Source organism: Taudactylus pleione, unplaced genomic scaffold, assembly GCF_031769625.1.
Source record: "Taudactylus pleione unplaced genomic scaffold, aTauple2 ptg000326l, whole genome shotgun sequence".
In the NCBI taxonomy this organism is placed as follows: Eukaryota; Metazoa; Chordata; class Amphibia; order Anura; family Myobatrachidae; genus Taudactylus; species Taudactylus pleione.
Window position 1 is genome coordinate 5,162,669 of NW_028284727.1, and position 21,564 is coordinate 5,184,232.

At 41.9% G+C, this 21,564-nt stretch overlaps 1 protein-coding gene across 3 annotated transcripts in view; it reads right to left on the minus strand.

Annotated features, from left to right (window-relative positions):
* The window catches only part of NCOA7 (nuclear receptor coactivator 7), a 70,830-nt gene that overhangs the window by 43,316 nt on the left and 5,950 nt on the right, over window positions 1–21,564 (minus strand). For all 3 annotated transcript variants that reach the window (XM_088443104.1, XM_088443103.1, XM_088443105.1), the window contains exons 3-6: window positions 12,107–12,214; window positions 9,160–9,246; window positions 4,462–4,587; window positions 2,510–2,694 (exon numbers count right to left, since the gene is read on the minus strand). In XM_088443104.1, the coding sequence (XP_088299230.1) occupies window positions 2,510–2,694; window positions 4,462–4,587; window positions 9,160–9,246; window positions 12,107–12,214 (506 nt within the window). The remainder of the gene's footprint in view (window positions 1–2,509; window positions 2,695–4,461; window positions 4,588–9,159; window positions 9,247–12,106; window positions 12,215–21,564) is intronic.

Here is a 21,564-nt window from a genome sequence, read left to right on the forward strand (position 1 = left end):
AGATAGTTCTCCAGAAGTATTCCTTATATATTTCATGCCAATAATAATGCAAAAGAAACATGTAGAAAGTAGACCTGTGGCTACACATAAAAAACAAAACATGTATATGCTTTAAAACAGAGATGCTCAATTTGTGGGTTGTGTCACCCGATCGTTGGATATATTCAGTTGGGAACCCAGGAAACTGGTTGAGTACCGCTGTTACAGCTGTAGTATCGGTCTCCTTACCCTTGCTATAACAAAGAGATACTTATAGAACAAGTGACAAATATGCAGTCTGATGTTTGCATAATACAGAAATCTTCAAAAGATCTATATTCTAAAAAAAATTCAGTTTTCTTCCCTGTCAGATACAAATTGATTGTGTCCTTAACTGTTGAAAAGTCAGTAGTGTCAGAAACGTTGCTAAAATGTTATTTATCTGGCTACTATGTAAAATAGACCGCTACAAAAGTAGTTTTCTGTTTTATTAGTATATACAAGCATCATAACGCTTGTTACTGTAGTTTCTCTTTTTTTTTTGTTTCTTTAAAGTGTCCCTTCTCCAATATAAAAAAAAAAAAAGAATGCTGGAAGAAACATATTGGGGAATATTCTATTTGCTTAAAAGATATATCCACATACATTTTTTAGAATATTTCTATTCAGATCAATTTCTATTCCAGTATTCAGATTAAGTTTGTGAATCAACTATAGGGTCTGCAGTCAGTTTCAAACTAGTATTAGAGTACTGTGTAATTAATTAACACAGGATAAAAAAGAAGGTCTGGGTTTAAAGAATGAAAATAAAAATATAAAAAAAACCGTTACTTTCTGATTCTAACAGCTAGCTTCTCAAATCAGTACCAATTTTTAAAAGCATTAAAGCAGACTCCAAGGACATGTGAAAGCCAACTTACTACTGTACATACTCATTGGCAGCGGTTGCCAAACTGGGTGCAATGTTACTCTGGGGTTCCGTTGGCACATGCATGGGTGCCACTGGTTAGATGTTCAGGACCAAATCAAGATATTTATGGTCAATGTGATAGGTAAAATCAATGCTGGTTGCTGGCAATCATAAAATACGTGGACAAATAGAAGCGTAAACTTGTCCAGCGCCACATAACTTATTCTAACGATGAGAGGTAAGCACAATTTACTTAATTTAATAAATTATTGCTGAATTTCTCAATAAGAAACTTTTGGCCCATGTGTGCCGTGAAATAGATACTGATATTCTAGGACGCCTTGCTTCAAGAATGTTTGGGAACCACTGCTCTATGGCTTCCTTTTCAATTACATGCAAGTACACAGCTAGAACAGTACACTTCAAAAAAAAAAAAAGAATAAGAACAAAAATATGAGGAGTTTTTCTACTACTACTTAAACTATACTAAATAGGAAAAACTATAAAAATTAGCTCAGCTTAATTTTTTATTTCGCAAGATAAAAGTGGTTATTCATATGCCTGTGGTTTGTTAGGTCACATGACAAATAGAGAACAGTTTCCTATTCAACTAGGGGTCATTGGTCACTATATAGAATGGGTCGAAAACATACTCTGCTTTATGTAAACATGACGAGTGTACCACTGCAAATTAAAAATCAGACTCCTAAGTGAGTATGCAGTGTGATTTGTTATTTTGAACGGAACAGTTTTTTTTAGTATAGTTCACAAACGATCATTACCAGAGCCTTCAATGGACGCAAAACATGCACTTTATGTCATTCTCCATAAAATAATTTTATATGGAAATCAAAGCCAATTGATAACATTGACATGTATGTATGTATGTATGTATGTATGTATGTATATATGTATGTAGTGAGGAAAGATCAGGGGGGGTATTCATGGAAGCTTGAAGAGAGACAAAATTATGAGCGAAAGTACTAACCAGTCAGCTCCTAACTGTCATTGTACAGTCTGTGGGGTCTATGTGCTAAGCCTTTGAGAGATATAAAGTACCAACCAATCAGCTCCTGTCATTTTCCAAACAGCCTGTAAAGTGACAGTTAGGAGCTGATTGGTTGGTACTTTATCACTGTCCACTTGATCTCTCTCCAAGGCTTAGTACATAGACCCCTGTGCTTGTAAAATGAAACTTAAGGTTTAAACGATATGTCGCCCGAACCGGCAGATTGGGACGACATATTGTCCACATCACAAATGTGTACCCACTATGAGAGCGACCATGCACGCTCCCGCAGGTCGTGCATCAGGGTAGTTTCATCGGCCCTACATGCCAGGCAGGAGAATTAAGCTGGTGCCCAACATATCGGGTAGTTAGGCACCGGATTGTGTAATGTGTACCGGTCACCAGATATGTCGGCCTGTCCGGGCGCCACATCGCTGGGTACACACATCGGTAAGTATGTGCCCAGCGTTAGGAGCTGATTGGTTGGTACTGTATCTTCACAATTTTATGTCTCTCCAAGCTTTCATGAATAGCTTCCTAAGCCAGTTATATGGCGAGTAGTCTACTATTAAATTAACATCTTACTAAAGATCATTATAAGATTTACTTACGACGGTAGTGCATCTTTAATCTTCATGTGGGATATGTCGCTATAAAGTGCAATAGAAACAACTTCTTCCATAGGACAAATCAGACCATACTCCTCGCAGCCATTCTCAATGACCAGTGGATCCGATTTGTGGGGATCAAACATTACATTGTTGGGAGTGACTATCATGACTCCACCCACAACACCCTGTGTAAACATGTATAAATTGATTCAAAGAAGTATTGTGTCCCAATAGCAACTTTTTAATACAAAAGGGGTCAGACAGTACAGTTCAAATTTCAGAAATTATTAGTTGATTTCCTAATCACAGATTAGGTCAAGGCATATCAACCTATTAATTCCAAAACAAAATTGCAGGTCATTGCAAAATCACTAAAATCACCCATGTTCCAGTGACATCCCATAAATAAGCAATGCTTTTTTTTATCATGGTACGCAGTACCGGCACCTTTTATTTTTGGTATATACAGTAATATTTAATTTTTAGAACTAGTTCTGGAAACTGCAAGAAATCAGTAACATTTTTTCAGAGATAAACGTCTGAATCTACTAGGAATCTAGTAAAGACAACCTTGGCAAATAGCTTTTCGAAATTACCAAACAGGTTTTCAATGATTTCAGGCGATCAGTTCAAAACCAAAAAGTGTGCTTTATTAACCCTATGTATTCCACATGATCCTGCATTTCTCCTGTGTTTCCATGTCCCTAGATACCACATGCAGCAGTGTCTCTTTCCTCCATGAGAGATTAAGAAGTCTTTAAATGGTTAATTTATTAGTTGTCACTTTAATAACGCTCATTGTTGAAAGCTTACTACTACTATATCAAGAATGTCATTGCAGCGGAAGCTTTCAGTACTGAGCATTATCATGAAGTGCATGAATTAACCCCTAAATTAAGTTACAAGTCACTATTAATGTGATAACAAGCAACTAAAAGCACACATCCACGATTAAATTGAGCGATTGAACGATATCGTGATCGTTCGATAATAGTTTGCAGATTGTTTAAAAAAAAAGGTCTAAACGACCAGAAATGCGCGCTCCCGCTGGTCGTTTAGACATCTATCATCGTACAAATGTGTTTCACAACCTGACGATAACGTCAGGTTGTGCATGTTTGCAGATGATTGATGTGCCTACATTGAACAACTGCTCGGTCAGTGCAGGCTCATCACAGACAGACAAACGACTGCACGATTACAATGTCGTAATCGTGCAGTCTTTTGCCTGTCGTCTAGTGGATGTGTTCCTTTACTCTACTGGGAACTCCAGACACATGGGAACACCCACACAAGCAAGATCCTTTGAAATGCAAATATCAGCTCTTGCAGGGTGTCCAGAGTTCAAACTAGTCTGAAACTAAACCTGTGCCTAGTAATAGAAAACTGCACACAGTAGACAGAACTTTGTCCATTCATTTAGCTGCTCCCAGTCATTTATAATGGTTTTACTACATGTGACAGACAGTGAAATGAATGGAAGTTTCTTGAAGATCTGTAAACACTGCCAGCGAAATCACAATTTTTTTGTATTTTTGTTTAAAATTGATGTAAATAGCTAAAATGGCTGCTTTGTACATTATGCAAATATAACAAATAATATTTTTTCCCACGAAGTGTTTCATAGTGATATTTCGAAATTGCATTCCAAGTTATATACCAGACGCAATTCTTAAAAATTTCCAATAGTAACAATGATTTCTAAATTATTTATTAGTACGCAAGTACCATCTAAAGGCTTAAAAATGGTTAGCAGAATAGATCTATCATCCACCTATAAGAATCCAGTATACTTGCACATATTTATTTACTACCAATTATTTATATTTAGAATGGATTCGGTCTTTTGCATGCCAAATATACATGCAAGTAAATCATCTCTCAATCTGAGGATTGTGTGAGAATATATCACTATTCAGCAATTAGATGTAGCCATTTCGCTCCTAACCTACCTTCCCATCCGTTATGTATCTACAGTTCATTTTCAAGAACTTCACAACAACAGGCTCCTCCTCTTCTGACGTTGATGACAGAACTCTTTCTATCGGTATTGTGGATTTTCTTGCCAAATCTGCATCCTTTAAATAAATAGAAACATAGTAAATATATATATATATATATATATATATATATATATGTCTGAACTTCTGCAACACAGTTTCCATGATCTGAAGACTATTCATGTTTTTTAGAAGGAAAAAGCTCTTTGTTTCTGTCACAATGCTATTTTCCACCAAAACTCAAGTAGGAAAGAGTGTATTAAATTAACTATGAGGCTGTTGGGAAGTTGTTTTGGCATTTTGTATATATGTTTGTCATATTGACAAACTGTGGGAGCTGGAGGATACAGGAAAGGCACACACTGACAAGTTGTGTAATGGCACTTATATAACTATAGAGACTAAAGGGGCCTATCCATTACCCGACTGAACAATCTGACCAAAACCAGGTGGTTTTGATCGCATTGTTCACAAAGTCGTGCAATGGATAGCCGGCAAGGACCAGTGAAGCGCGTGCATGCAGGGTCCTTGCCATCCCCGACTGTCTACTGAACATGCCCGTCAAGCTGACAATGCTCTTCAGGTTCAGCATGTTCAGAGATAGGAGGTCGGGCTCCTTCACTGAATGATGTTCAGTGAACGCCGTTCAGTGCGGGCACCGCACCTCGGCGACCTGAAGGTCTGAACGCTAGACGTTCAAACTTTCAGGTCGCCTAATGGATAGGCCCCTTAAAGGGAGAAATTTACTAAAACTGGCCATACACCAGACCAACTTTCCTCCAACCATCCAACTAGTTGGTTGAAATGAAAATCCTGTAATGCATGGAAGCAAATGACAATCAATCATTTGCTCCCAAACACTGGAAACTGGATGAAAGCTGTTGTTCAGACAAGTTATTTAACCACTTGCCTGGCATGGTTGTATCAGATACGACCATACCAGACTGGGTTTTCCCTGACATGGTCATATCTGATATGACCAGTCAGGAAAGCTGTGTAGGTGGCTGCTGAAAAATTATTTTCTAGCAGCCGCCAATCACAGAGGGACCTCCTGGTCCCTTTACACACTGTCCCTCCCTGTGGGCCGGCCGATCAGTGATCGGACAGCCCAGCGCTGGCGCACACCCCCCCGGCAGTTGCAGCAGCCCGGCGGCTGCTGACAGGGCAGAGAAGGCAGCGCTGTCCTTCTCTCCCTCCTCCGGAGCTAGCAGCAGCCCGGCGGCTGATGGCAGAGCAGAGCAGCCGCCGGGCAGAGAACAGCGCTATCCTTCTCTCTCCACCCCCACTAGCAACAGCCCGCCGGCTGCAAACTAGACAGAGCAGCCGCCGGGCAAATAGAGGGTAGCGCTAACCTTTTCTCTGCCCCCTCCCCACCCACCGCCCTGTTAGCGGCTCCCCAGCGGCTGCAAATAGTAGAGGGAGCAGCCGCTGGCCAAGGAGCCAACCCTTTCTCTCCCTCCTCTATTTTTGCAAGCCCCACCCCATATATATATACACACACACACTATATATTATAAATATATATATATATATATATATATATATATATACACATACATACATACACACACGTGTGATCTATACATACATATATTATATACACACACACTGTATATACACAGTATGTGTGAGCGCATATATGCTATATATATATGTATAGTGTATGGAGCCCCCCAACCGATGTCAATCGATGGTTGAACCATCGATAGAAACAATCAGCCATCGATGGTACAGCTGTCAATGACCAGAACTACAGTATACCATAAAAAAATATATATTTTTATGGTATATGGCGTTTAAAAATAAAATAAAAAAAAATTGCTTTGAATTATTTTTAAAGATATGTTCTTGACCTAATTCAATCATAAAAAAAAAACAAAAAAAGACAATTTCGGAGCAGTTTTTGGAGAAAAAATGTGTCAGTTAAGTGGTTAAATCAAACAGATTTAACCAACTTGCCTGAAGACCTTTTTAGTGTTTATTGGTGACGGAGCAGTGTTATTCAGGCGGTATTTGCTGAGGAGGCATACCAGAACCAGAGTTAGCTCTTCATTGTCTCTCAGATGGCAAGACCTTTGCACATGTTATCTTTTAAATAAGTTGTATTCTGATTGAAATCAAACTTGTCCGACGACCATTTTCCTCTGTTTTCTGGCATTTAGGAGCAAATTGCTGATCATCAGTTACTCCCATACGTTACCAGATTTTCATTCCAACCAATCAACTAGTTGGTCAGAATAAAAATCTGGTAACGTATGGGAGTAAATAACGATCAGCAATTTGCTCCTAAATGCCAGAAAACAGATGAAAATGGTCGTCAGACAAGTTTGAACAAGTTGTTTAGATCACACATTTAACAAACAACAGTTTTTGTCCATTTTCCAGCATTTGGGAGCAAATTGCTGATTGTCATTTGCTTTCATACCTTACCAGATTTTCTTTCCAACCAATCAACTAGTTGGATGGTTGGGCAGAAAATGTTTATGTGTGTATGCACCTTACATACATAGTCAGATAAAATGTCTGTCAGACCGACAGACAAATGCAAATGCTGTAATCCAAGAACAGGGAGTACCACCTTGATGCTTAGTAAATAAGTATGGTACCCCAGTAGGGTTATTGTGAGTAGTAACCCCATTTAGATATGAGTTTTCTCCAGCAAAATAGTTTTCACTCTTTATTAATCAGCCTGGGCTCAAAAACTAAAACCACTCGTTACGGATGGGCCACTGCTTTGTGCTTGCCCCTACAGGCTAAAATTCATCAGCCACCCCGATGAGCCCTATTACTTTTCAGCACAAGACTGGTAATCTCTAAATTGGGAGTGGGAGACATTTTATTGCCCCACACTGCTTCTCTTATAGAAGCATCGACTCTGTGCTGACCTGTCTGGGACGGTGTCAATTAAAATAGCCCATGCTGACCAACAAATTTTTCACCTCTTGAGCACTGTGGATGACTTCTCTTTTTGCAGTGTGCTGCTCAGGGCAGGTACAGCTGCTCTCCCGAACGGGTCCGCCTCACCTCACTGACTGATGCTGGGAGGAGGTGTGGCCATGATCTACGGATATCCCGGCAGGCTCAGCATGGCCACATCTCCCAGCATCAGTCAGTGAGAAGAGACAGAGGCGGAGCCCGCCAGGAGAGCAGATGTGCCTGCCCAGCGCAGCACACTACTGAAGAAGGACGACCACGGAGGTCAAGAGATGAGCACATACCTGGCTGGCCTGGCAGCATAGGTGCAATGGAAGGGCCGGGTCATGGAGGCAGGCCGGGTCCCATTGGAGCCACATCCCCTGCACCTTCGGTATCTACGCCTATGGGCCCTGACTACTTGGCCTTTTGCCAGCAGGTTAAACTAATTTTTACCAATTACCATAAGACAATGATACTTGCCATATTTTTTAAATGATTCTCTGGCATTCCAATTTAGGAAAGACAAGGAGGAAATGGGCAGAGTCTAGATCAGGTCTCTTAAAAACAAACCTGCCCAAGACTCCTCATTCATAGGTTATAAATGGAGTCTTTTTACAGATGTGTCCACATATACCTACAAGTGTGTCCTCATACATTCTTGCTGCAGTCACGCCAAACAACCCCTCTTGGTGCGCTAGGTCCCACGCAATTCTGCTGATGCAGAGTCCTGGTCACAAAGTGATGCAACTAGGATGCACCAGCAGACTGTGCTGATTAATTTGATAGTCAACACTTGCATATCTGTGTGTGACTGTCTCTGAATCTGTATACAAAGGGCTACGGTGCAGCAGCAGTTTCATTTTTCCACACCAGTTCCATTGCGCTTAATTTACAAACTCAGTCGCACACAGACATACAAGTGTCACATATCAAAATAATCAGCACAGCCTCCTGGTGTGTCCTAGTACATCACATTATGACTAAGACGCATTTCTGGACAAAAAAAAAAAAAAAGACGCTCGGCGCTAGCAGAGTCATGCGAGACCTGTAGGCTCACTCACACGAGGCATCTTACACACATGGCGTAGTCTGGCTAGATGTAAGAAAACACATCTGTATATGCTTTAGCATGCCACAGACTTTGCTACTTAGCAGCGCCAAAACATGACTTTATACCAATTCCTTTGCAGCAAAAGAAAAATCATCCTAAGTACCTTGTACACTGCATGTAAACGAAGATGCAAAATTGAGGGTTAAAAAAAACCAAATGCATAGGCATCGTGCCATATGGTGCAAAAATGATAGATGTATGAGAAGGAATCGGTATGTAATGACGCCGGATGTATTGCCGGTGGACTACATACCGACGCTGGAAGCCCGAACCATCAAGATCCCGACTGGGGCTGGTAAGTACCATAACCCTCCCCTCTCCCCTCCCTAAATGGTGCCTAACCTCCCCCCAGGTGATGCGTAACCCTAACCCCCCGTCCCACACCCTAAACCTCCCCATCCATCGCGGGTAACAGCTAAATGTCCCCACTCACCTTCGTTCGGGATACTGGGCGTCGGGATTACGGCGTTTGGCTAAAGATATGAGTCTGTCCTAAAGATAGACATCTAAATACTGAGTCGGGTTTCCAGCGTCGGGATTCCCACGACCGGCATTCCAGACGCCGGTAAATGAACGGCATCCCGTATGAGAACACTTCTGTATATAGGACAGCACATACTCACAGGTAGTTTATCATACTCTGCATCTGATGACAATGGAGATGTAATACCAGAATTTGAATGAAGATCACAGACTGGTACATAAAGAACCTGCCAAAACATTTAGATATTTGTTATCGGTTAGTCAAAGGTTCATAGCTATAAGAGTTAAGTCTTCAGGTAAATAATTCACATTTTGTTTCCAAAATATTTCTGTAGAAAGACTGCAGTTTTACCAAATAGAAACACCAAATTCTCCCAATTTAGTGGCTGTAGAACAAGGAGGTTATCCCCTTTCTACATTTTATCAGTGTGTCTTTGAGCGCTAATTCGCCCATCCCATAGGTTTACCAACTGCTATCTATAATGGGTGCAGGGTGTGCGGTGCACACAGGCCCACACTGCACCTGTTTAATTATACTTAACTCTCCAGAGCCCTGCAAACAAAAATCACTGGGAATATGGCACGGCAGCCGTTTTCCTGGAGACTTGCATCTGCACAGTAGAGAAGTCTCAGAGAACAGAGCATGGGAACCATATTCCCGGAGACCGGGGCGTACACAGTAGACTCTGGCACATAGCCACAGTTTAATGCGCTGCCGGAAAAGATGGAGCCTGCACAAAGATTGCACATAGAGTCCCCCTTCCTCTCTTTAACTGCTCCTGCCCCCAATTTCTTTCACTATGTGTGGCTCAGAAAGACCCCCAACTGATAGATTCATGGGTAAGAAAGGGAGGTATCAGCCTGAGTGTCATTTGTGTATATATTATATGTGTTATTTAACCACTTGCTTTACATTTATTCTTATTATACAGACATCTCCATCCTGCTGACACTACAAACTTATGTCTCCCCTTACAAAATAAATAATACCATAGAATTTCACCAAGAAAGCAATTTTAAAATAATGGGGCAAAACATACATTTACACAGGGGACATAAAGGTCAGATATCCACTTTAATAAACCCCACTAATGGAGATTCAACTAGAGAGACCCCAATTTAGTTCCGAATTCAGTTCCATGATATACTAGGAATTATTATATTATTTTAAATAGAAATTGTTTCTTTAATTTAAAACCCCCACACAGCCATAACGACCAGAGCCTAACAGAGCTCTAATTTACCTCTCAAGAGTAAAATAGAAACAGCTCTAGAGAGCCGAATTATCCACAAGGCAACCAAGCAGCTGCCTAGGGACATGTGGGTTTTAGACCCATCAATCGCCCAAATGACAGAAAAAGTACCCCCCTCATGAGGCCTGGATTGTAGGGGGTATTGTACGAATGCTCGCTTACAGAGTTCTGCTGTGCCAGCATCTCATCAAGGGTTACTGGCAGGCTGCAAACCCAAACAGCTCTGCTAAAAAAATAAATAAAATCAAAAAAAGTCAGTGTAGTAGGAGCGGAACTTCCTTCACAGCACAGTCTGCCAATCACAGGGGCCAAGCTCCTCCAATCAGTGCTCTGCACATTGTCCTCTGACGACTCCTTCTCAGCAGGGTGGGACTGAGGCTGTCAGCGATGTGCAGGAAGTCTATGTAACGTGCTCTATGCAGCAGTAAGCTAGATACATGTAACACAGGTGAGCTATGGACAGTGGTTAGGTCACTAAAAAAAACAACGGTAATTAATTCCCTCATTGCAAATATTTGCATCACTCATTTTTTAAATGTCCACACTGAGTAGAAAATATTACCACACCTCTTCCTCACAGTAAATAGGTTTCTTTAATAGGATTATAGATGTTTTACAATAGTAATCATAAACTGACCACGCACTTTCAATGGCATAGTAGTAGGAGCAGCAACAGCAACAATCCTAATTGTGTCTGGGCTGACTGTACAGCAACCCCCACCTGTCTCAAGTCTTCTGTATCAGACGCTCATTAATCTGGCACAAATTGTGCACTATAAGGTCAGAAACGGCCAGCGATGCGCGCACCCACTGGTCGTTTCCAACATCAATCATCAGGAATGAGGGAGGGTGTCTGCACTGACCGACTGCAGGGGAAGAGGAACGACTGTACGATTACAATGTTCAATCGTACAGTCGTTCCACTATCTGCTAGTGGATGTGATATAACCATCTAACACTAGAGAAAGGATCAGACACAGCATACAGCTGCAACTTAAGGTGCATACACACTAGACGATATGCTCCCTGAGCGATATCGTCTAGTGTGTCCCCGGCAGGCTGTGCTCAATATCGTTCATGACATTGAGCACAGCCGCTGAACGATATCATTAGCGATATCGTTCAGCGCCGGGCTCTCTCACCCATTCCCTGACATGCAGCAACCTGACGAGGTCGTCAGGTTGGCCTGCATGTCAGCCCGATGAACGAGGATGACGAACGACCCGCGGGAACGCGCGTCGTCGCCATCGTTCATCTTTTCTGTGTTAAAAATGGACGATAAAGTGGACGACTGAACGATAACGATATCGTTATCGTTCAGTCGTCCACTTTAATCGCCCAGTGTGTACGCACCATTACTCCTCACATTTTGACAGACTATGGGGGCCCTCTAATGTCCTAAAGTGGTCCTACCAGCCCACCAATACAAGTAGTCTATATTAAGTGTTTCTTCTACCTATGTTTGCCTGTGTTCCCTTGCCCATGTTTCAGGTTAATAAAATGCATTGCAAATATATGAAAATGGCTGTGGTGAGCTATACAAAAAAACAACAACGTTTGGTCATTAACACAGTGGTTCCCATACTGTGTGCTGTTTTTTTTCTGAATCTCTCAAGAACAAAACAAACTTAGGGGTGCTGTGAAAACAATGCTGATATTCTAGGGCACCGTGATTCAAAAAAGTTTGGGAACTACTGGCTTAACAAATTAATTAAAGTAAACAAACTAATCAACTATCCACGATTTTAAAATATCAAAGCTAAAATGAACATACAATAAAAACACTGTCACATTAGTGCTGAACATGAACAATTCTAGTGTCGATGGTTATTACCTGTCCTGGCATGATGGTGTGAGTGAAGAGCTTGTTCAGTTCCACAAGTTTGTTGGGTGTGATATTGAATTTAAGTGCTATACAGTTTAAGGTGTCCGTGCCTGATGCCTATGACAAAGAAAGGTTTGAATTAAACAATAATTAATATTTTCCAGTGCCCATACTCTCTGGTGTTGTCTTTGATGCCATACTGCAATTCTTGAAGGTGCAAATATGAATGTGAACAGCAAGATACAGTATGTGCAACAATCGCTGCATAAAATAGCTGAGGACTATTAGCACTTTAAGGGACCCATTTATCAAGCCCCTTTTTCTTTCAACTATGTAGTTAACAGCAGTTTCTGAATAATAAAAGGTATCTGAGCTATTCAAGAATGGCCTAATGGAGGATATATCAGCGATATCTCCTGCATTAGGCTATCAAATGCTGCAGATAGTCTCTGTTATTCTCAACGGTGGCTGACTGGCAAAGTTTACCAAGCTCCAAATAGCTTACCTTGGCCGCAGTAGCAAATGCCATCCTCAGATGGCATTAGCTAGCAGACCGCTGAAAGTTGTCCTTAGTTACTAAGCCATATTGAAATCAAAATAAATCCTCAAAAGGTTTGGTCTCAGAGGAGCACATTCTTCAACTAAGAGCTTAAACAGTATTAAGCTGTTCGGTTTATAAAAGTGTTACTGTTTGCAGGCTTCGAATAACATAAAATAATACATTACAGGACATGTGTCTCCCACTAAATATATTCGACTCAAATATGCATATTTACGAACACAAAAATGATACTGATGAGTTTGACAATCCACTAATGCTAGGCATGCTGTGAATAATGTTGTTTAAAATTGGTTGCTATGGGTAAAAGACAGCAATATTAACCCCCTCCCCCGCCATACTTCCCACAAGGAGAGTACAGATAGGAATGTAATTTTGTATTGTACTTAAAAGAAATTTGGATTTTGGTTGCAAAACAATGCAAGTAAAACTGAGTTAATGTCTTTTAGCGGGATGCGGTTAATATCCCGACCGTGGGGATTACGGTGCTCAGAACACTGGCACCGGCATCCCGACCTCCTGAATCCTGGGTCGATCACAGGTCACCCGTACACACCAGCACATGCACCGATATATCTGCAGATTTGCACTGCCAATGCGATATGTCAACATTCACATAAACACCCGCTGATGCATTCATGATATATTGGCCGTTCGATTGAATGGCCAACATATCGCACAATGTGTACCCAGCTTAAGGCCCCTATTTACTAAGCTTTGTTAGAAGAAAGTGAACGGAGATAAGGTACCAGCCAATCAGCTCCTAACTGCCATCTCACAGGCTGTGATTGAAAAATTACAGTTAGGAGCGGATTGGCTGGTACCTTACCTCCGTTCACTTTATCTCCTAGCAAAGATTAGTAAATAGACCCCTAAGTTGCCGATTTCAGCAGAAACTAGAAATTTAAGTGAGTTTTATTTGCATATTGTTATCTGCAAGCAGAATCAAAATTATACCAGTGTTCTCCAGGCTGCCTTTGTGTTACTGAATATTACTATTGGCTATTAGAGGCCGGGTCCCATTGGACGCTTTCTGACCAGTCAGCAGAGCAAGGAAGGTATGTGCGCTTTTCTGAGCTCCACCCTGCTCCATTAGATACTGTGCGGGCTTGTAAAAACAAAGTCCTACCCTGGCCACCTGCAGCATTAGAGAGAAGCTGGAAACAGACAGGTAAAGGAGTCATAAGGTAATTAAATAGGGGAAGGGGTAGACATTTGTTATGTAAAGTACCACTGGTAGTTTGTGCATTGGGTGCAATAAATTTGTACTTTAAAACACTGCAATATATAAGACTACAAGTATCCAAGAGTAACACACATACTATCCACGCCATAAGTCATTCAACCCCCCCTTGTTTTACCTGCACATTGATACACACAAAAAGGCAAAATATATAGATTATAATAAATGTGAAGCATACTCACCGTGTTTACTGTTGGTGTGCTTGAAATCAGTGGTGTAACTAGAAATTGGAGCCCAGGGAAAAGGGTAAAAAAAAAAAAACCCCAAAAACTGAGCACCCCCAAAGTATGTGCATGGTGAAAAAGTGGGCATGGCCACTGAAGAAAAAATAAATAAATAAAAAGGGACGTGTCAATACGACACCACCGTTTCTCGTCACTCTGGGAACATTCTGTTCCATGTGCACTTTAATGCCCCCAGTAGTAGTGCCCCTTTTTCAATGCCCCCAGTAGTGCACCCATATACAGTTCCCCCAGTAGCTGTCCCCCCTATACAATGCCCCCAGTAGTGGCCCCCCCTATGCAGTGCCCCTTTATACAGTGGCTGCAGTAGTAGTCCCCCCTATGCAGTCCCTCCCCCTATGCAGAGCCCCCAATAGTTGTCCCCCCTATGCAGTGCCCCCAGTAGTGATCCCCCCTATGCAGTGCCCCCAGTATTGAACCCCCCCCCCCTATGCAGTGCCCGTTACATATACAGGTTAAGTCTCCCATATCCAAAATGCTTGGGACCAGGGGTATTTTGGATATCGGAATATTTCAGATTTTGGAATATTTGCATACCATATTGAAATGTCTTAGGAATAGGTCCCAAATCTAAACACAGAATGCATTTATGTGTTATATACACACCTTATACACACAGCCTGAAGGTAATCTTATACAATATTTTAAATTATTTTGTGGCTCAAACAAAGTTTGTGTAGAGAAATGAAATTAATTTATGTTTCATATACACCTTATACACACAGCCTATAGGTCATTTTATACTTTATTTTTAATAATTTGTGCCTTAATAAAGTTTGTGAACCAATTTTTGCTCACGATGTCTACAGTATTTTCCTTTTGTCTGTTACCCCTATCATATTCTCTGCACAAGTGGTCACAGCTTCTATTCTGCCCTAGTATACATGTACGATTTATCTTTAGTTCTTCTACTCCTTATTTTCGCTCTCTGTTATGCTCCCCGCCAAAGGGAAGGTATTTGTAATGCCTTCTCTTTCCAATTTAGGCCTGTCCTCTGTGTTTGTCAAGGTCTTCTCTTTTCTACTACCTTGGTAGTTCCTAATCCTTTTCCTTTCTCCCCTAATTTGTCTTCTTTTTTTCCCCGGATTTCTAACCAGTCAATATGTCCAATCTATAAATTACGCAATTATCTAGATACTTATCCACCATGAAGTTAAAGGTTCTTACGTTAAATGTCAATGGGTTAAACTCCCCCACTAAAAGGGCCATGGCAATCCAGTTTTTCCATCGTCGTAGACCTGTTGTTATTTTCTTGCAGGAGACGCATCTTAAAGCCACTCATCCATCTCTAGCAAGCAAAAAATACTCACAGGTTTACTATTCGAATATGTCAGCTAAGCGTAGAGGCACGGCAATTATGCTGCATAGGGACTTCCCTATCACTATAGACAAAGTGTTATCTGATGACCAGGGTCGGTATATCATCATATCAGGGACGTATAGTAACTCACCGATTATTTTAGCTTCGGTATATGCCCCGGCCATGCAGCAGGTATCCCTATTTACTACCCTCTTCAATCATATTTCACAACTCCCACAGGGCCTCATTATTATTGGGGGGGGGGGGATCTTAACACCATTTCAAATCACAATCTAGACAGATCTCGTCCCGTCTCAATCTGCTCCACCCAATCTAAACTCACCAAACGACTTCATTCTCACATGTCACTCAATGATCTTTATGACGCATTGGAGAACTCTTTATACTTCAGCTAGAGGTTATACACATTATTCCCCGCCACATGATATTCATACACGAATCGATTACTTTTTAGTTGACCGGGCATCCACTCAAAGGCTCTTGGGGGCACAGACCTTACCTATCCCATGGTCAGATCATTTCGCTATCGAGATGGAGCTTTTGGTTACAAGCCCGACACCCTCGACCCGTTGTTGACGCTTAAACGAGTCTTTGTTAATGAAACAGGCTAATATAGCACAAATTACATCTGCTTTTAAAGATTTTTACGCCACTAATTCCACTCCGGATATCTCCCCCTCAATACTTTGGGTAGCTCATAAGTCCACACTGCGAGGTCTTTTCATCAGCCTATCCTCTGTTCAGAGAAAGGCGGATCTCACGCGCATAAATGAACTGGAATCTTTATTATCCTCACTCACGCAGCTCCATCAACGTTTTCCCAAAAAACGCATGTATCTAAAAATGTTATCAGTAAAGGGTCAGCTCTCTCAGATTCTCTCTAAAAAAGCGGCAAATGCCCCATTGTGGACACGCCAGAGATTTTATGAGAAATCTAACAAGGCAGACACACTTTTGGCCCGCCCACTAAAGGTGCCCACACACATAGCGATATTTTACACGATTTGGCCGATTTCGACAAATCGTGACGACGAATCGGGTAAAAAAAGTACAAATCGTGAGTTTATACTCACGAGCACGATGCGCGGCCCCGCTCGTCGTACATCGCATCTTCTGATCTGCCGTGCTGTAGGGCAGATTAGCCAATCTGGGATACAATGCATTGGCTGCAAGATGGATCTTTAGTCAGATTGGACATTTTTAACTCCAAATCGTGATCACGATGGCAAGGGAGCTCCCGTGAAAGCTCATGAGGAAATTGGCCATAAAATCGTATCGTGAGCACATCGGTATATGTGTCATAAGGAGACAAATGGCTCTCCAATTCATGATCCCCAGGCTATGGCTAATCTATTTCGGGAATACTATTCATCTTTTTATAACCTCCCACCTGTAGACATAAATACCCCCCCCCACTCTTGATAGAATATGCCAATATTTGGAGTCCTGTAAATTACCTAAACTCTCTGGATCACATATTACCTCCCTTAATGCCCCTATCACTGAAGAGGAAATTATAGCAGCCATAAGGCATCTACGTAGGTCAGCTGCCCCTGGTCCTGATGGATTTTCCGCTCTTCCTTATAGAAAATTCACTACACCCTTACTTCCTATGCTTAAGATACTCTTTAATTCTCTGTTGGAGGGTAAATCGCTTGATGCGGCCACCACCAGGGCCAATATAGTTGTCATTCCTAAGCCTGATCGGGACCCCCTGGAGTTGAAAAACTATAGACCAATCTCACTTCTGAATGTAGATTTGAAGTTACTGGCTAAGATCCTAGCTAATCAGTTAGCCCCAATTTTACCCCACCTGGTTCACTCGGACCAAGTGGGCTTTATTTCCAATAGACAGGCCTCGGACAATACGAGACGCCTGATCGATTTAATACAAATTGCTCAGGGCAGATCAGACCCAACCCTGGTGGTGGCTCTCGATGCGGAGAAAGCCTTCGACCATGTAGCTCGGCCCTTTATTCAGCAAACTTTGCTTAACATGGGGTTCTCGGGTGCGTTCTATAATGGATTATTTTCATTATATCACAATCCATCAGCTTCCGTTTTAGTTAATGGTCTATCTTCCGACCCTTTTTCCATCTACAACGGCACCCGTCAGGTTTGCCACCTATCCCCTCTTATATTTGCGTTGGTGATGGAACCCCTAGCCTCAAAGATTAGATTGAGTTCGAATATCTCTGGTATTCGAGTTGGCAATACTGACCGCAAGATCGCTTTATACGCTGATGATTTGATTCTAACACTAACTGACCCCCATTCCTCCCTCCCAAATCTTTTTTCGAGATAGATAAGTATAGCATATTCTCGAAATATAAAATTAATACAGATAAGACGGAGATTTTAGACTTACAGATCCCCCTGCTGACCTTCGCATTCTACAATCCACATTCCCCGTCCGCTGGCAAACTGATAAGATAAAATATTTAGGGGTTTATTTAACTAAGACGTATTCCTCCTTATATGCAGCCAATTTTCCTAGACTATTTGCCTCCATTAAGTCCGACCTTCATACGTGGAATAGGTCTTTAATCTCTTGGATAGGCCGTATGGTCTCAATCAAAATGAACATACTACCTCGACTACTATATATGTGGCAGACTCTCCCGATACATATCCCAATCACAATACTGAAAAATATTCAAGTAGAGATCTCACATTATATATGGGCTAGGAGACGACCCAGAGTAAAAATGCGCTTATTACAAAAACCTCATAGTGATGGAGGGCTGGGTATTCCTGATCTAATTAAATATTATCGGGCAACCCAATTAGTCCCGTGTGTTCTCTGGCATGCCCCGCCTGACCAGAGAGTTTGGACATCCATCGAAGCCGGAGCATTATCTGTTTATTCCCCCTATTCTTTCCTTTGGTGCCCGGCCCTTTCACGATCACCTAAGCTAACCATACTTTCCACTGTTCGCTTTACGATTTCGATTTGGAACCAATGCTCCAGTCTCTATAATATTCGCTCATTTCACCCCCTACTGGTTCCTCTATGGAACAATCCTGAATTTGTCCCAGGTATGAAACATAAATCTTTTCGCCAATGGATTAAATCTGATATCTTATTTTTATTTGATCTAGCTCCCTTACAGGCTCTCCCGGGATTTGCTGAATTGCAAGCTCAATTCTCCCTACCCAATAATGTTTTTTTCCAGTTCCTTCAATTACGCCATTTTTTTCACTCCCAGACACAATCCTCTACAACACCTGATAAAACTACACTTGAATCACTCTGTTTACATCCTCACTCAACTAAGGGTCTTATTTCCACAATTTATCAATCATTAATTCAACATAACCAACCCGTAAAAGAAGCCCATGAGGAGGCCTGGGAGAGAGAGGTGGGAGAGACATTAACCCCTGAGGAATGGTCAGATATAAGGAATGAGATCGCAAAGAGCTCTATTTCAGTCCGCATACAGGAAAACTCCTACAAAGTCTACTATAGGTGGTACCTGGTCCCCACTCGACTTCATTCTATATACCCCTCTTCCTCTAATTTGTGTTGGAGGCTTTGTGGCCGGGTGGGATCCATGCTGCATGTCTGGTGGTCATGTCCTAGTATTCAAAAGTATTGGATGGAAATACATAAATTGATTAAGGATGTAGTTGATATTCAAGTCCCAAATACTCCTTTATACACCCTCCTCTCTCGACTATTCCGAACACCACACGAGCCAAACTGAAATTAATCAAACATATATTGAATGCAGCTAAATGTCCGATTGCCTCCCTCTGGAAGTCTTCCACCCCCCCCCCCTCTGTTTTAGCAACTATTAACGCCATATGGCTTACATATAAAATGGAACTACATGACACTCCAGATCATTTTATTAAAACATGGTCCCTGTGGACTGCTCATTTTTCAGCTGAACCACCCCTGACACCGATTTAATTTTTTTTTGGACATAATTTGTTTCAGTGAATTTGCTCTATAACTGACTGGTATCAGTTTGTTTACATACATAAAATTAATATATGTTTCATATACCTTATACACGCAGCCAATAGGTCATTTATACTATATTTGTAATAATTTTGTGCCTTAAACAAAGTTTGTGTACATTGAACCATCAAAAAGCAAAAGGTTTCATTATCTCAGTCATGATAAAAATATTCCGTATTTCAGAATATTCCGTATTTCGGAATATTTGGATATGGGAGACTCAACCTGTATTGTATATTAGTGTACTTCATTAACAAGATATGTTTTTTGTTTCTTATTATATTCCTGTATACAGTCACCTTGGAAGTTTTATAAAGGAGTTGGTGAAAGCTATGCAGAAGAGATGAGCCATGGAATGCTGCAACCTTTATGACCTTTTAGAATCATTCAGGTGTAGCTGACAGGAGAATCATTTCAGCAAGACTGCAAGTAACTGAATAACTACACAGATCCCAAAGTGATTTTATTGGAGAGGGGAGGAGGGGGGATACTGGTAAAGTAGTAAAGGCGTCTCATTTTAAAAAGCTCTGCCATAATTAACAGGATTTAAGCTTTATCACCTGTGGCTGTCTTGATTTCCAAGTAACAGATTGTCAACTGTACACAACGCCTGATTCAGAGAGGGTTGCTAATGCAGCCGCACTTGCAATAACAGTTGCAAGAATATGCAAAAGCTATAACCTCCCTTTGTGCTCCACAGTGCGAGACGCCCACTCTCAGGCGGTGTGGACTGAGCATTTGTGATGGAGTTTGTAAACACACTAACATCGACACAACATCAGTCGTACCATCGACATTTGTAGTAGCCTAGGGTCTACTCTAACTAATCCAACTGAACATAACCTCTGAATCATTGTAGAAGTGATTGGGAGCGCAGCCGCACTCCCGTAACACGCCCTTTTTGCAATCACATTACATCACCTCTCAGTCTCTACTCAGACACCCAGGAATCACAAACCCCTTCAAGTGTTAGCTATACCGTACACATTTGCGATCAGCATAGGACACTTGGGTTCATGCATGTGCAGTAAGGAATTCTTGGACTTTTTGTGTGTGCAAACTAGCAAAACATCGCTCAACTGGGGGTACATCGGAAGAGCAACCATCTCTGAATTAGGTCCACAGTGCATTATTGGTTGTAGTAACCATTATATAGTGTAACGGATTATTAGCATGTTTTATGGAGCCTTTTATCAGGGCACCAGAATCTAATAAGATTCTATAATTCATTTACTTTATTTTATGGGCAAAATAAATGATGTGTTTGACTTGTATATTATCAGTTATATATACACTACCAGGAAACTCCACAGTGCTTTACAACTGGGAACAGAGTATAAAACAAGACGGGGTATTGTCAAATAGACAATAAAAGGAGGATACATGAGGTTAAATGTCACACACTGCATTGGCAGCGGCATCACTAGGAGGGGGTGTGGGTCACGGAATCGGTATGAAATACCGCCGGCCGCATGGTTCGATTCCCGGCAGCGGCAGCCCGACAGATGAACAGATCCTGGCAGCGGCAGCCCGACAGCGCTGGAAATCCCTATCGTCCTTAAGTAATAAATAACCCAACCCCCCCTAACCCTCCTTAGGGGTGCCTAACCCTAACCTTCCCCCCAAGTGCCTAACCCTAATCCCCCCTGTAAGTTCCTAACCCCCCCCTTCCCCGCTGCCTAAACCTAAATCCCCCGGGGGTTTGCCTAACCCTATGACCCCCCCAGGGGTGCCTAACCCTAACCCCCCCTTTCCCCTAGGCTAACCCTAACCCTCCCGGGGGGTGCCTAACCCAAAGCCCCCCCGGGTGCCCTAAACCTAACCCTCCCCCCTGCGGCTGTCCGCCGTCTCCCGGCGTCGGGAAAATGACAGGCGTCTAGATATAGACGCCTATCATTTAACCCACGCCGGGATAAAGCAGTCGGGAAGCCGGCTGTTGGGATCACGTGGGTCACAACTTCCGAGTGGGTGACACCAAAATAGAGCAACTCTGCTATTTTGGTGTCACCGGGCAACGCTGCAGCAACTGTAATGGCCTTCATCGCCCATGGTGACGCCACTGCATATTGGTCCAGTCCGATTGTAACAGAAAAAATATTATATTAGAGATAAATTATACATTCACACAGCAAGGT